Source organism: Halyomorpha halys, unplaced genomic scaffold, assembly GCF_000696795.3.
Source record: "Halyomorpha halys isolate HHAL.00 unplaced genomic scaffold, Hhal_1.1 Scaffold170.1, whole genome shotgun sequence".
NCBI classification, from domain to species: Eukaryota; Metazoa; Arthropoda; class Insecta; order Hemiptera; family Pentatomidae; genus Halyomorpha; species Halyomorpha halys.
The window spans coordinates 1,424,180-1,439,786 of NW_027107231.1; the positions used below are offsets into that span (position 1 = coordinate 1,424,180).

The 15,607-nt window shown below is 32.7% G+C and overlaps 2 protein-coding genes across 2 annotated transcripts in view; one reads left to right on the forward strand and one right to left on the reverse strand.

The window, feature by feature from the left end:
• Positions 1-15,607, forward strand: part of LOC106678955 (ankyrin repeat domain-containing protein 26) — a gene marked incomplete at its 3' end in the record, with an annotated part of 94,885 nt that overhangs the window by 36,300 nt on the left and 42,978 nt on the right. Inside the window, 2 exon segments of the mRNA XM_014417827.3 lie at positions 482-624; positions 1,794-3,676. Of these exon segments, the coding sequence (XP_014273313.1) occupies positions 482-624; positions 1,794-3,676 (2,026 nt within the window).
• Positions 11,384-15,607, reverse strand: part of LOC106678957 (uncharacterized) — an 18,787-nt gene continuing 14,563 nt past the window's right edge. Inside the window, exons 5-7 of the mRNA XM_014417828.2 lie at positions 14,931-15,205; positions 13,948-14,084; positions 11,384-11,513 (exon numbers count right to left, since the gene is read on the reverse strand). Of these exons, the coding sequence (XP_014273314.1) occupies positions 11,433-11,513; positions 13,948-14,084; positions 14,931-15,205 (493 nt within the window). The 3' untranslated portion in view covers positions 11,384-11,432. The remainder of the gene's footprint in view (positions 11,514-13,947; positions 14,085-14,930; positions 15,206-15,607) is intronic.

Consider the following 15,607-nt stretch of genomic DNA (forward strand, 5'->3'; position numbering starts at 1 on the left):
TTAGTTGTGAATGTTACAAAAGAAATTAATATTGAAGTCTTAATCCTTTTTTTTTTTCCTTTTTATGAGGCTAATTTAATTCAAATAAATTTTGCAAAAAAAAAGCTATGAAATATGTTATTAGAAGTTATTTCACAGAATTCCTGAAAGTTAGGAGATGAATTGGAAAAAGTTAGGAATGTTCTCCAGTTGTATCAGAGGACTTGCTTGTTCTCCTTAACATTGTACAGTTAGTTGACATTTTAATGCATTTGGCCAGTTTTTTTTTTTCCAACTAAGAAATAAAATTAAATGGTTTTTGACCTCTAGCCTTTAAATATTACTCTGTTTAATTACCATATTTTTACCACTGTGTGAAACATTAGGCTATGTGAGTAAACCCTTCATAGTTTCTGTAATGATAAAAAAATTGTAAGTATATTTCATGTTTCCAAATAAGGAATTTATTTATTGATTTGTGACTGTGTGTATATGACTCTAGGTGACTGTATTCCTGTTGAAATGAGATTGAGTCCTGAACCATTAGCAAGAGACAGGGTACCGACCCCTGAAAGACGTACTAGATCACCTTTGGAAAGAGCAAATTCTCTCGATTTACCATCAGACCAAGATTCGCCTGGCATCGTAAGTATGAAACATTTATGGTTAGTTAGTATTGTCATATATTAACACATCAATGTTCTAAACACCATTTTAACAACAAAATAAGTCTATGAAATCTATGTTAGTTTGTATATTGAACTCTTCCTATTATAAATAGAATTAAATAAATTATATACAATCAATGGGGATGACTCTGTGCTACTGGGTAATCATCCCTAGTTTTGGCAGAAAAAACTTTATCTTTCATACATAAAGCCTCTCAGCATATATTACCTTTGCCCTAGCCATTCAAGTATCACAATCTCGAGCCAGTTCTTACATGTGTCTCAAAATCATTCTCTTCTTTGTCTGGAGATGTGTTCCGTCCATAATATTCTGGGCTATATCCAGTTGGCCTAGCTTCAAAGAACTACTGGGATCCCAGTCTAAATTCATTCAGCATACTACTGAATCACTTCAGCCGCCACTTTTAAACAGTATCCCCCAAGATGGTTACTCTGAAGTCCCTTTCTAAACTCCCTCCCCCCTTACTTGGTCTCTCTTTGTTTGGCCTACCACTCTCCATAGGTAGTTCATTTCATCAGTTGTGACTTTATTCCAGTACTTTTTTTTTTTATACTCCCTACAGGATTTGAACATCTGGCAAGGAAAAAATGCTGTTCCCCTGGAATATTAGATAAAGGATCCTATAAAAACATTATTAACTAAGAATATACTCCTCAACAATAAAGGGAATTTTAAATTTTATTATAACATTATTATTTATGAAGTGTGTTTCTATTTTTTCAAAAATATGTGCTTTATTTGAAAAAACAAATACTTGTGTTATAATGTGTTGTATAAGTGCGAAGGGCCAGTAACTGAAAGGACAAAACTTAAATTAATTTTAAATACTTTATTACTGAGGGCTGTAATGTTGAGACAGTTATTTATTTAAAGTTGAAGAAATAGCATATAACTTGATCAATATCTCCAATATTTGTCAGTGTGGTTTTAAAGTGTCAGCAAATGATAATGACCCATACATCTTTTTTTTTTCTTAAAAGGTAGACTAATAATTTTACTGGATCTTTTCAGACCCTTCTGAAAGTAGTTACTGGTACCTGTCACATTGTGGGTTAAAAACATTAAATGGTATAGTTTTCCCTCTTGATGATTATGAAATTCATAATTACATTTACTTTTTTCAGGGTACTCCAGATAAAATTCTCACACCAAGTACTTTTATTGAAATCACTTCTTCACCTGTTAAAGATTCACCTGAAAATAACTTGTATGACTCCGAAATTACTAGTCATTGGAACACTGAAAACAACAACAACATTACATTGGACAAATTAGATAATGTAATTAAACCTATTGAATTTGGAACAAATATAAATGAAAAATCACCACCTTCACCAACTCCAAATATATATATGACATTTGGTGAAATAGATAAGGTGAATATTGAATTTTCTCAAAATTGTGCTAGCAATATCAAACAAAGTGAATTTGATGGAAAACAATTAGATGACCGAAGTTATACTATCGAATATTCTCAGTCATATGATAATTTAGATGAAAGAAGCTTGTGTACTGACAATGCCTTTACAGGTGTTTCTTCATCTCTTGACAATCTAGATGACATTGAAGATAAAAGTTTGAGTATTGAAATCATTCAATCCACTGGAAAACTTGATGACACCTTGGCTGTTTGTACGTTTCCTACAAAATCTAAATTTAGGGAAACTCACTCCTTAGAACTTTTGGAGGAAGTAGTTGATATAAAATCTTTGAAAAACAAAAGACATTCCAGAAATAAATCTATTACACTTCAAGGGCAACCTCAATTTTGGAGAAGTGCTGATGTTATAGTGAAGTCATCAAGCTTTGAAAAGTGCACAAATATAGATGCACAGCTTGAATGTTATGATGAAGCCTTACGGCAACTAGCAAAAGTAAATATGCCTAAAGCGATGCCTCCAAAATCTGAAGAATCCAATATCAAATTATCGCACAATTTTGTAAATGATATTCCTTTTCTACCTAAAGAAAGCAATTACCATCCTGAAGACAATACTTTTCCCCAAGTCCATGACATTGAACCCATATCTTTAGATTTTCCTCCTGAAGTATTAGAAAATGAACCAGATTCACTGGATGTTGAAAAAGAGACATCATTTCCTCCTCCTCCGACTTATTTCATGGAAAGCGAAGACAATGAAATAGTTCATATTAACACTGTTGAAGCATGTCTTCAAACAATTGATATCAATTTACCACTTCCTATATCCATGTTGACACCTATAAAAGAAAATCATTTTGAATCAGACTCCTTATCTAATATGGAAGTACATGATGGTGATGAAAGTGAGTCATCAATGGCAGAAAATGACATGGCTCCAAGAAAATGTTCAGCTACACCTGGTCATTTCAATGTAGAAGTAATAGTGAACAATAAGAGTGGAGAGGCTTCACCTGAATCTATTAGTACACCAGTAAATAAATCACCTGATGTCAATTATCTTAAATCTAATTCTTACGATACATCTAATTATTATGATGATTCAGATGATGTTTTCCTGCAAGATGGTAACCTTCCTGATCAATATCATAAATATTTAGTAGACGTCAGAGCTCTTCAAATTCATCCAGATACAATAGACTTTACTAAGGTGATGATTCCAGCTGACACACCAAGCCCTCCAGAAAAGTCTCCTGATGAAGTTAATAATTCTCCTGTTGATAAAGAAATACCGACTAATAAATTTCCATCATTAAACTTTGATATAGGAGGTATATGTAATATAAAAAATAGTTCATCATTTGTAAGAATTGAGAAAAGTGAAAGTGGTGAAACTGAGGGAGTAGGGAGACCTCTACGTCGTAAAAGGAAATTACTCCTTGCAATGAGAGACGTGGAAGGACCTGAAACTACAGAATGTGGGGTTCAGATGGATACGACTGAGAATGAAGATGAAGAAGATTCTGATGAGGATCCACCTTTCTGGCAAAGTACTGATAAAGGTGGCTACTTTATTCGCCAAAACACTGTTATCCCTATCAATCCAGCCCTGTTGAAAGCAGACATGTAAGTAACTAATTTTTAAATGACAAATAATTTTAATATAATTTGCTTCAAAATGTCTAGAAAATAACTGTAAAAATTTTGAAACCTTTTTCCTCACAGCAACAAATAATACTGAAAATTACTAACTTTTAATCCATAATAATTTTCAGAGCTTCCTATTACTATCAAATTTATATTTTACAAATCATTTACTTGTACCAAAACAGTGTCAAACCAACAATTTAATTTATTTTGTTAATTTTTTTATTCAGATTAACATAACTGATTTATCTATCACCTTGGATACTCAATGTCATGAACTCCCAAACCCACAGGGCTTACTCACGACTACAGTGAAACAGAAAATAATTATCTTCCAAAGCCAGATTCAAACCTGAGTCCTTAGAGTCAGCAGCACAGTGCCTTACCACTGAGCTACCCACTCCCACTCACATTTGATAAATGTATTCAATTTATTCATTAACAACTAAAACTTAACAATCTTACTTATCTCACCTTCAAACTGACACTTATAGCGAGTAGGTTGGTTGTTGTACGATATCTCGTAATCTCATAAGAGAAGATCATAACACACAAAAAAGATAATCCTTCCTTTGGCAATCCTTCGAGGACTTGCCCCATTAAAACCCCATCAACTTATTAACTAACAATATTTTTTCTTACATCTAAACTGTTTTGATAAAAGTGTGCAATAACCTGAATCATAAAACCTAAACCTAACCAAATCCTCATAGCTTTAAGTTTCTCCAAATCAAACCTGATCCTCTATACATGGTGCCAAGGCCCAATTCTTCCATAGTTCTCTCTCCTTAGCTGCTGATCCTTAACTGAAGTGGAAGACCCTTAAATAGCTCTCTGTTGTAAACTCCCTATCTTTATATTATTTACAAATACTATACTGTTTCTCCTGATGAATTGAACTCCTATTTTCCCAATTCTATTTCTCCTGTAAATATTTCTTTGCCATCATCTAATATTAGAACTCTTTTTTGATTCTGAAAATTGTATTTTTTACATGTTACTCCTAATGACCTACTCTGTCAAACTTAAAACCAATGAATATTGTTTAGATCTTCAAAATCATTACTCTGCCTCTCTGTTATTTTCCAGTTCTAAGTAGTTATAATTTTTCCCTCTAAAATTCTATCTTTCCTTCTGCTTTGAAAAAAATGTTAACCCTCCTTATCTGGTAAAAATTTTCGTAAATTTATCTCCTTCTATGCTGTTCACCTCATTGAAGCCTCTCAGGAGCTGCATTATGATAATGAAAATTCACCTGTTCTCTGTTCTCTGAAATTCTCACCTGAGCTGAGAGAAACAAATTGCAGCTGAATGCAGAAAAATCTAAAGCTATTCTCATTAGATCCAAACTCCTCCTATATTCATTCCCTTCCTTGTTACCCTTCACATTTCCTCGACAATAATCTTATTCAATTCAATAACTATGTTAGGAACCTCATCAGCTGTCTGGAAGTTATCTCTTATCTAAAATATCCAGAATATCCATTTTTATTTTTCCCATTTTGATTATGGTTGCTGGTAATTGGGGTACTCACTGATGAACTTGAAGGGAATTTAAAGGGTAAGGGTCAACTTTTTACAGTTGTTCATTTTTATAAAAATGATATAAATACATTGATAAAATAAAAATAAAGTTACTGAATAAGAGTAGAAATCATGAAAAATGGGAGGAGTAGAGGTATAATAAACTATGAGAAAATTGGAATAATATAGATAAAAATAGTAGGTAGTAAAATTATGACAAGTAATAACAATAATAAGTAGTCGACAATCTTTTAAATGGTGTTTTTGATGGCATCTTTTTGTCCCCAACTACCAAAGATGCCTAATATCCTTATCAATCTTCAAGAAAAACCTTTCAACCACAAAACTAACTAAGATATTATCTCCCTTACTTACAGACGTTCTAATCCTCATCAAAAATAGTTAACACTGTCATTAAGACTTTTCCTTTTATTGACCTATTTTATATAATAATACAGTTATTTTCTGCCCCCTCAGTCTTACTCCTTATCTGAACTATCGTGGACACCCACATCGCTGAATATAATAAGAGGGATCCACAATATATCAAATATTGGTCAATAAATCAAAGCTCATTCGATTTTTGGACACCTCCAACAACAGCCTCAGTTGCTCGCAGAATTTCCATTGATGCTAATGCACTCGTTCTTAATGAGTCACATTTAATTTCATTATGCTTAAACTGGAGCGCATACGCGAACACCCTTATCATGTGATTAATCAATGAAAATCTTATCCAGTTCGCTTTCTTCTGGATTAACGGCCTGAATATCGAATTTTCTCTCCACTTATTTGAAGTAGTGGAGGACTCTGTATTTGGAATCACTCAATACCAGAGACCTCCATAATCAACTTAAAAAAAAAAAATGTAACGGTTATATCAGCCATGTAAGGTCCACCAGGCCTGGTATTAAATAAATTTAAAAAATATATCTAAGGACTGCCATTAAATAGGAGTTTCACTGTGAAGCGACCAATTTTGTCATGCAAAATGCTCTTCAAATTGAGCATTCAAAGGGTCATATTTTGTAACGCTCCCTACTTGCTCTGTTCCTTGGAATGTCTCAAAAAAATGTCATATTGAGTGGTTGTACAATGAAGGATAGTACTGTGATATGAACTTTCATGGTGTGAACTACTGTTAATTGATCCCATTACGATCCAACTAAAAATGGTTTCGAGCGTCCTACATTCCTCTTGTTCGGATTTTTTATCGCTATATCTTATTTTTTATTACCTGTATGCAATATCTAATACATCTACATTTATCTCATATATTTGCCTATTATAATATTAGACAAGAGATTAGATGTTATCTCATTTGATATAGATGTTATGTTAACTTGTCAGTTGTCAACCTCTTTTCAATCGAGACAGGTACTTCCCTCTCTATTTATTCGTTATTTTTGTTAATATTCTTAATATTTCCGTTTTACTTGTTACTATACCTCACTTTACCACATTTACTTCACCTATCTGTTTACTTTTTACACCTACCTCTTTTTTTTATTTATTTATGTGTTTCAACCACTAGGGCCATTTACACAATAGCCATTTTCCTACCTCTTTACCATATCTACAACCACTTCTAAGAAGTATTTTTCTACAATTTACTACTCCAGTTCTGTATTTACAATTCTATCACACCTGGTTGTATTTATTAGTAATTAGTTTCCCATTCACCTATATTCATACTTCCTTAACTTAGGCTTATTATTTCTTTTATATATTAAAAAAAAATTGCATATTTTCCTATTTTCTCTATATATTTAATTTAATGTTCTATACTTCTTACAATGTTTGTATCTTGTTTTCATTTAGCCCTGCAAAATGGGGCGAAATGTTGGTTAATATTAGTTTCCTACTACTTTGTACCTTTATTATCTTCCTACAAAATATAAATCAAATTTATATTAAAAAATTTTGAATATTATATCACATAGATATTTTTTATTTGAAATTTTAGCTTTATTACTAATTTGATCCAGGACTATTTGAAGTAGAAGAGAAAACATTATTTATTTATATAAGAAATGTAATTTCTTATATAAACAAAAACCAACATAAAATTTAAATGATACAACAGAAATATAAATTTAACATTTGATTTTAAAATATAAAATTTTCATAAATGTCCATAAATGCTTGGTTGTTGGTATTTCATTTGTTCAATTCAAGTTCACTACTTGTTAAGATTACTTATTCATGATAAGTCTTCATAGTAATGTTCAACTTCACAACTTCAATTGAATTATCTTTAAATACTTTATTTTGAAAGTTATTGTTTTTATTTGGTCATGATCACTTATTAAATTTAATTAACCATTTCATTGTTTATTTCTATTGTTAATATTATTATATTTGACTTTTAGTAATGTTTATAATTAGTAAAAACCTTTGCTCAATCTTTTTTAACTAAATTAATTTTTTCTGGCCAGATACACCTCTTGTTACTTTGATTTCCTAGAAGTAACTGTTCACATTTTTTAAATTTTATTTTACAACAGTTAAATATCACTTCTATATATATGTGTATATAAGTTAAGCTACAAGTGTACCTATTATCTCCTCTAATTCCTGCTGGCCTATGTAAACACTGTACAAATGTATATATAGAGGATTAAAAGGAAAAGTAAATTAGTCTTTAAGCTGATCTTGTGCGAGTCATTTCAAGGTCCTTTTTCACTTTTTTTAAAAGTTCTGCTTGTGGCAAAGCTTAAAGGGTGCTGAAACCCAGGACCTTTGACCTTTTAAGTCGGTATGTTTTATTTTTTTTTTTTGCTTCTTTTGATTCGCTCATCTAGTTACTGTTTTTTTCTTTCTCTATCTCTCTTCTTCTTTTATTCTGTCTGCGGGACGCACATGGCTGGCCGAGGAGCTGTTAGACCGGCAGTTCTGACTCTAGAAAACTTGAGTCTAGACAACCACGCAAACCCAATTCAGGGAATGGTGAGCGAGGATTAATCCGAAGAAATCCCACCTCTTCCTGCGAACACCGACAACCTCAGGTGGATTAGGGTGCGAACGGTGATCACGCAGGACTTGAGAAAAGCTGTATCAGATATAGAAAAATTCACCAGTGAGGCTGGCGAATTAAATCCCTTTCTTAAGGGCTGTAATAGCGTCATGGGCAGAATAGAAGCAAAGAAATCTGAAAACTTTCTTTACGTTCGAGAGGGGTCACTATCAATTCACCCTGATGCCGTTTGGGTTGAAAAACGCCCCTATCACGTTCCAGGGCTCATGGATGAGTTCCTACGAAGCATCGAGAAATCGATATGCCAAGTATATATGGATGACCTCTTTGTCTTTAGTAAGTCCGAGGAGAAACACGTGACGCACTTGAGGGTGGTGTTTCAAAGAATTCAGCGATTTGATCTCAAACTGTCGCAGGAGAAGTCGACGCTGGGGCGAGGAGAAATAAAATTCTTAGGACACACGATTTCACAAAAGGGGGTCAAGCCCGACGAGCATAAGGTTGGGGCGTTACGTAGGATGGTACGTAAAAGGTATCCGTAGGCTTTTAGAGGCCCTTAATTACTAACGACGTTTCATCCCGGAGATGGCAGATAGGTTGGTCCCGTTCAATAATTTTCTAAAGAAAGGTAGCAAGATCGTCATCACGCCAACGATTGAAGATAACATTCGGCGATGTATGGACGGGGAGCGCCCGGTCGCGAATGGCAGCTGGCGTTTGACGAATGCGGAGTCGAGGTACAGTGCTCTCTAACGGGAATTGCTTGGCATCGTTTGGGCAGTGGACCATTTCAGACCCTACGTTTTCGGAAGAAGGTTTCGATTACAAACCGTCCGCTTCAATGGGTGGGGAAACTCAAGGAGTGGTCAGCACGGGTTATGCGGTGGAAGGAACTCCTTGGGCAGTACAATATTGAAATAGTGTACAAGCCGGGAAAGGAGAATGTCGTGGCCGACTGGCTCTCGCGCACGATTACAGTGAACCCTATTAAGACAGTACAAGCGGGGCCATCGGGTGATGTCCGACAGTTTTTGAGAGAGTGGACACCAGGGAAGGAAAAGACCCAGGACGTATCAGGGCAGCTGAAGGAACTCCACCATTGGAGGCTGGGAGTTTGAAAAGAGACAGACCCGCGGAGATGGAGGAAGTGGAGCAGATTATTATTGATAAGACCCGCTAGATCGTCTGGAAAACTAGGACATCGGGTCTGATAGATAAAGATCGAATATGGGGGATACGGGAGAAGTGAAATTTCGTCTATTTGGCCTATACGAGGGCCAAGAAGGAGCAAAGTTCTAGAGCCCTTAAAGATGCGTCTAAACCATGGAGAACCTACCACATTTATGTGGGTAACGCCGTCATCTGAGCCAAATTAAGAGGCTGTGGTGGTCGGAGTAAATAGGCGTCGATCGTATGTTCGCCCGTTGTACGCTAATAGTAGAAACTATTAAGGATAAAGATCGGCAAAAAGAGGTTACCCTTGCCTATCATCAGGGCAAAACGGACCATCGGGGTCGGAATGAAACGTTCCTGGTTCTCAAACGTAAATACTTTTGGTGGATGATGCGTCCAACGATACAAGGCACCACAGGGGGTTGTAGCGTGTGCCTGAGTACAAAATATGAATGACATCCCCCCCAGGGCGGTACAAGAGGAAACACCAACGGCAGACAGACCACTGACTGACCTTCAGATCGACCCTTTTACGTGGAAGGGGTATAAGTGGGTGAGGACACTTTTAGCAAGGTAGCAATGGAGGAGGAAGTAAAGGATCGGTCGGCAGAAGCAGTATTAGGTGCACTACGCACCTGGTTCCAATTTTATGGCTTTCCTAACGTCATTTTGTCTGATGGAAGGCGGGAGTTCAACAGTCTCCTTATAGGAGATGAATGAAATGAAACTTCCCAAAGTTAGATGACATTTTAAAACCCCGGGTCACCCTAAAAGCAGGGGTGGGATCAGGAGACTACACAATAGCCTTAGTGATCACATCCAAGTTTACAATGGGATTAAGGGATTAGAGCCTGATGAGGCGATGATTAGGGCGGTTGCAGCCTACAACCATTCGATCCATGCCATCACCATGCGATAAGAAGCATTTTTCTTTTTATGCATAAGGGAGGTTTTATTTTTTTTACTATGTAATATAGAGGTTTTGTGCTAGTTTGTAAGAGGAGGAAATACATTGTATTTTAGTAAAACTTAAAAAAAAAAAAACTTTAATACTAAATAGATAATAGAATTTTATTTAAATTTTATGATATAATAGACTCTTAATCTCAGGGTGGGTTTCTAGGCAATCAGAAACAGACACTTACAATAATTACACTTAATTAAATTAATATCTATTTTACACATGTATATATTTTTAGGTATAACAAAACTAACCAATTTCATGTACTCTTCTTTTGATGATTTTTGCTATCTTCTTTTCTATAATGCTATGTCCTACTGTCAAAATGGCTTCCAGTCCTTCCAAAAAGCTATGTCTCTCTCACAACAATGGCTTCCAATCTTTCCCGCTTCCAGGCGACGGATATCCTCTCATCAAACAATCCAAACTCAAGAAAGAGAGTATTTTTCTTCTTGATTGTCTTCCTTTTTCAAACTGTCCACTCTTGCTGGACAGAAATTGATGAGGACCTCCTCATCCTGGAAACATCATTTCTCCTGCCCGCCCAAACAACGAATGAATCCCCAAAACCAAAACCTGCCTCGATGTTACATGTAAACATCGATTGTCGCACAACAGTTAGGGATTTTTGCAATTCATTTACTTTCTGAATATTATTCTTTAGCACTATTTCTTGACTTCTGTTTTTTCTTAAATTTACTGTATTTTCAATTATGATGGGAAGGAAAAACCCTTTATACATCAAAATATACTATTTACTCAAAAAGAGCATATTACAATATATATATATCCCTACATTGTTACATAAGTAGGTCACTTATGCATGTATGTTATGTCTTTTGTACATAGCAGTTCTTTTGGAGCTTTTGGTAACACTTCATTACTTTTTTTTGGCTTTGGTTTTATTGGAATATGGAGTTTAGTTTGCAATATATATAAAATTTTCATTGGTGTTGAACATAAAAAATACATATTTTGTCATTTAGTAGTATAAAAGGTGTGTCAGCTATTGTTTACTTGGATTTGAATTGAAATGAAACAACTTTTTTTTTCTAAAATCAATTATTTATTGTAATCAATTTAAAAACTTTTTCAATAATTTATTTCTTTGAAAATATCCCACAATTAGTTATTGTGATAGGTTTCCGAGGAGTACCAGATTTTGTTCCAAATTCTTCTATCTATTCAAACAATAATTAAAATATTTATTTTAGAATATTGTTCTATACTTTAAAAATATGATGTGAACATGAAATTAATCACTTATCTATCAATCATTGCAGTGATAATGAAGGTAGCATAAGTTATAAAATAAAATTTGGGTCTATAAAGAAAGTCTATTTAACTGGATGAGAAAGTTATTTCCTGTTTTTAGAAGCATGATCAAAACTTTTTTTACTGGGGTTTTGATTTTTTGTGAAAGCCATATTATTGTGAGGTTTCAATTTGGGTGGAATTTCAAACCAGAGAACAAGAAAAATAAAGAAGCTTAACACACCTATTACCTGTTCAAAATGAACAAAGGATAAAAAATATATGGGTTCATATTTTATAGTATAGGTGAGGATGCCAATAATATTTCTTGATTGGTAGAGAATTTGTAATCACCATTCGGGAGGATGGGTACTCCTGGCTTGTTACCCCTCCATACTCTATACTGTATGTCTATTCCCCTAAGATATTGGTCTCCCGACTTTGGAAAAGGAAACATACAACAGCAGCATTCTTATTATCTGAGTTCTGCTGGAAACGTAATGAAAAAATAAAATTACTCTATTTTCTGAAGATTAATAAATCAAGGGCAACAAAGTCGAGCTTTATTCGTGTCAGCACTATTCCCCATAATGTACTCAATGTCCATCAAATGACCTGCTATAGCAGTTATAGAAAGGTAGAAACTATTTAACAACTGAGCCTCTACTGATATTTGCTTATTAATATTTTTTTTAGAAATGAAATTCTCTCAAAATTCGTTACCTCTGCCATATTTTTTCAAGATTGTTCACAATTGAATAGTTTAATATTGGTTAAAAACCTTCTACAGCTATAAGTAACTGTTTAATAAATATGCAGTTCAGTCTAAATTGTTTTTATATGAAATGGACCAAAACCTCTAAGTGTTTCTTCCTCTGCCTTTCTGTTTAAAGGTAAAGTAGATGACAGGTTGATACTGCTTAAAAGCTTCTCAGCTTTATGTTACAGCCAAAAGAAAAAAGTTTTATTACAATCAGTTCAGTTGTTTTTTGTAAAAAAATACTTTAAAATATTATTGAAAACAAAAAATTAGACATTTCAATTTTAAGTTTGGCTACATAAAAGCACTTTTTTTCCTATCACTATGGTCTTAAAAACATCATACCTTATTTTATACGTTATTTAAATTTCCTGTAACAATAATTTCTTTGTGAACTAAAAGATATGGGGGACTTTTTAAATAATTTATTTGCTAAACATCTTAAAGGGTCATTTCATACCATAATTATTAACAAAGTAATGATTACTCGTCATATGATTATTTGGTGAAATATTCTCAATCAAATAATCACCTGTATTTATTCCTTGAAATAATAATTCGTTGAAAAGAACAAACAAAAAAAAACACAAAATTTCTGAAATAAATTTAAAATCTATGAATAGTGGAAATGAATATCTGTCTATCTAATTAGGATAAGGAACCTCTCAATCTTTAAATTCTCATTACCACGAAGCGAATCATTATTAGTTATTTAGCCACCAACCTTAGATGGAATGCTGAGTATTCCCAAAAGGAGACAAGTGGAATCGATACCTATTCAGACCTTTACATATTAGAAATAGGACTAGGAATGTATTGGTACACCAATATTTTTTCATATAAAATTTCATAGAATTATAAATAAATATCATGGACTGATCTCCAGTCTTTCAGATAATAACATTAATACCATGATCTGTTATTCTCTTGGTAAGAAAAGTGATTCTCGTATTTAAACTTTGAGGAATACAATTTTAAATTTTTAGTAACTTCTGGTAACCACCCTTTTTTTCTGAAAAAATGTAATTAAACCTATTTTTTCATATCTTTTTAAATTATAAAATTAATTTATTGATTCTTATATGAAAATTGGTAAAAAATAACTAATTAGTAAGTTGTTAGTAATATATTTTTTAAAAGTTAATAATAAAATTATTAAAAATGTTCTTAAAATTTAAAATAGTTTTAATCCTTTATTTTTCATATACTAAAACAGAAGCTGTAATAAAATTTGTCTCCTAATAAGGTTTGATATTGAGATAATTGTTTTGTTATTTATTTAATTCGTTAAAAAAAGGTGAGGTGATTTCTTTTTTTTTTTTAAGAAAGATTTTTCATTAATTGCTTTTCTTATGTTAATGAATTTATTATAAGTTGAATATGATTGAGAACATTAATTATAACTTCTAACAACTCTTTGTAGTTCATTTATTTTACTAACTCAGTTTATGATGAAAGTTGTTATATACCCAATTGCCTTTCTTAACTCAGATTGGTTACATCACTGCAGTTCGGTCGCATTTGTTTGCTTTCAGAAACATTCAGCATTTCCTTTAAGGTTGGCAGGTTTGACCTTATTCATAAGAAGAAGTTTCAGTTACCATTTCTAGAGTCCTCAAGTTCTTGATCACTCGCCCAATAACAACATATTGGTTTTGTAAGAAAGAAAGTTTTTGAAATGCCACAAAAAACTGACAGAAGTTAATGTTTGGGTAAAGGGTAAATGATGCAATTACACCTGAAATGTTGAAGATTGAAATAGATAGATTGATTGTACATTTATTAAAAATCTTATGTTCTATTCTTAAGTAAGGTGATAATGTTTCTTTTTCTGTATTTTCTTGTAAAAAGCTTTTTATCTGAAATATTTATTTTGTTTACAATAGGATATTGGGAGAGTAAAAAAGACAAGAAACATTATTGAGTTACAATAAATTTGTATGCTGTTGAAAAACCCTTCATAATTTGTAGAAATAGGTCTGACTAGTACATAGATTAGTATAGCTTCCTCACTGTTTTTATCTTCTTTTTAGGCAATTCCCCATATTTAGATAATGGATAATGGTTTGTGATTTGAGAATAAAATCTACCAGATGAGCTGTTGTTGAAATATAACTGTAACCAGTAAGAAGTTTTTCACATGGATAACCAAAAGGATGAAGTTTGATAAAATTTTAGTAGACAATATCTTCACTATTCATCAACATCCTTCGAATGGGACAAGCAATTTTTGAAATATTGTTTCCTGTTGACTAGGAAGCTACCTTTGCGTAAATATAAGTATTGGATAGAATTAGATGAAATTAGGGACCATCTAAACGCCAATGTACACAATCTCTAAAAATTTCATCGAATGAGATTAATGGTTCGACCGATTCCACTTTAATAAGCATTTTGTTCCTGACAGATATGCAAGGTACCAAATTTTACACAGCAGTTTAATTGATGAAATCATGACATTGATATCACAATGCGTCATTAACTAGTTCTTGTAATTAACTTGTAGTCTATTTTGTGATCTGTTAATTATTATCTGATGAAGGCTTTCAAAATAATTTAACTATAGTATTAAGTTTTAAAATACCTGGTCCATTGAATTTTAAAGCATAATTTTCACTTGTGAAAGGTTTCCCATATGCAGAACGTGGGCTAGCTCCAGCAGCATGATCTACATCTCCTCCCAGGAAACCGATTCCTGGCATAATGATGTACAGTTTCGTATTCTTGTATCCTTTTCCTTTTTCACCTCGAACAAACCTCAAAAAATTATCTCCAGCAATTGGTACAAAATCATTATAAATTTCTATGTACATCCTTCCTAGTTTTCGTTCATTTAATATTTCAAAATCTAAGAAACATCTGAAATGCACAATTTTTCAAATATCTTTTTTCCAAGTTTCTTAATATTAATTTAAATAAAATACTATTATGAGTTTATATAAAATTAAAAGGATATTATTAAAAATGTGAATATGTATTAAAAAATAAACAGTAATCATATAATTTAAATTGAAAGTTGGTGAGAGAATTTTATAAAGCTTATGTTGATGGTCAACTTCACATATGTTGTAAGTACTAATATCTAATTTGTTAAAATAATAAATAATGCTCCTAATTTAGCCCTGCATAAATGTTTTGTGTGATGCTAAAAAGTGATATAAAATATAAGTTATTGAAGAAGAACAAAGGTAATTAATTTATAAATAAGAAATTTCAGGATTCTATCAAATCTTAAATCATTTCTTTTATTAAAAAATATTA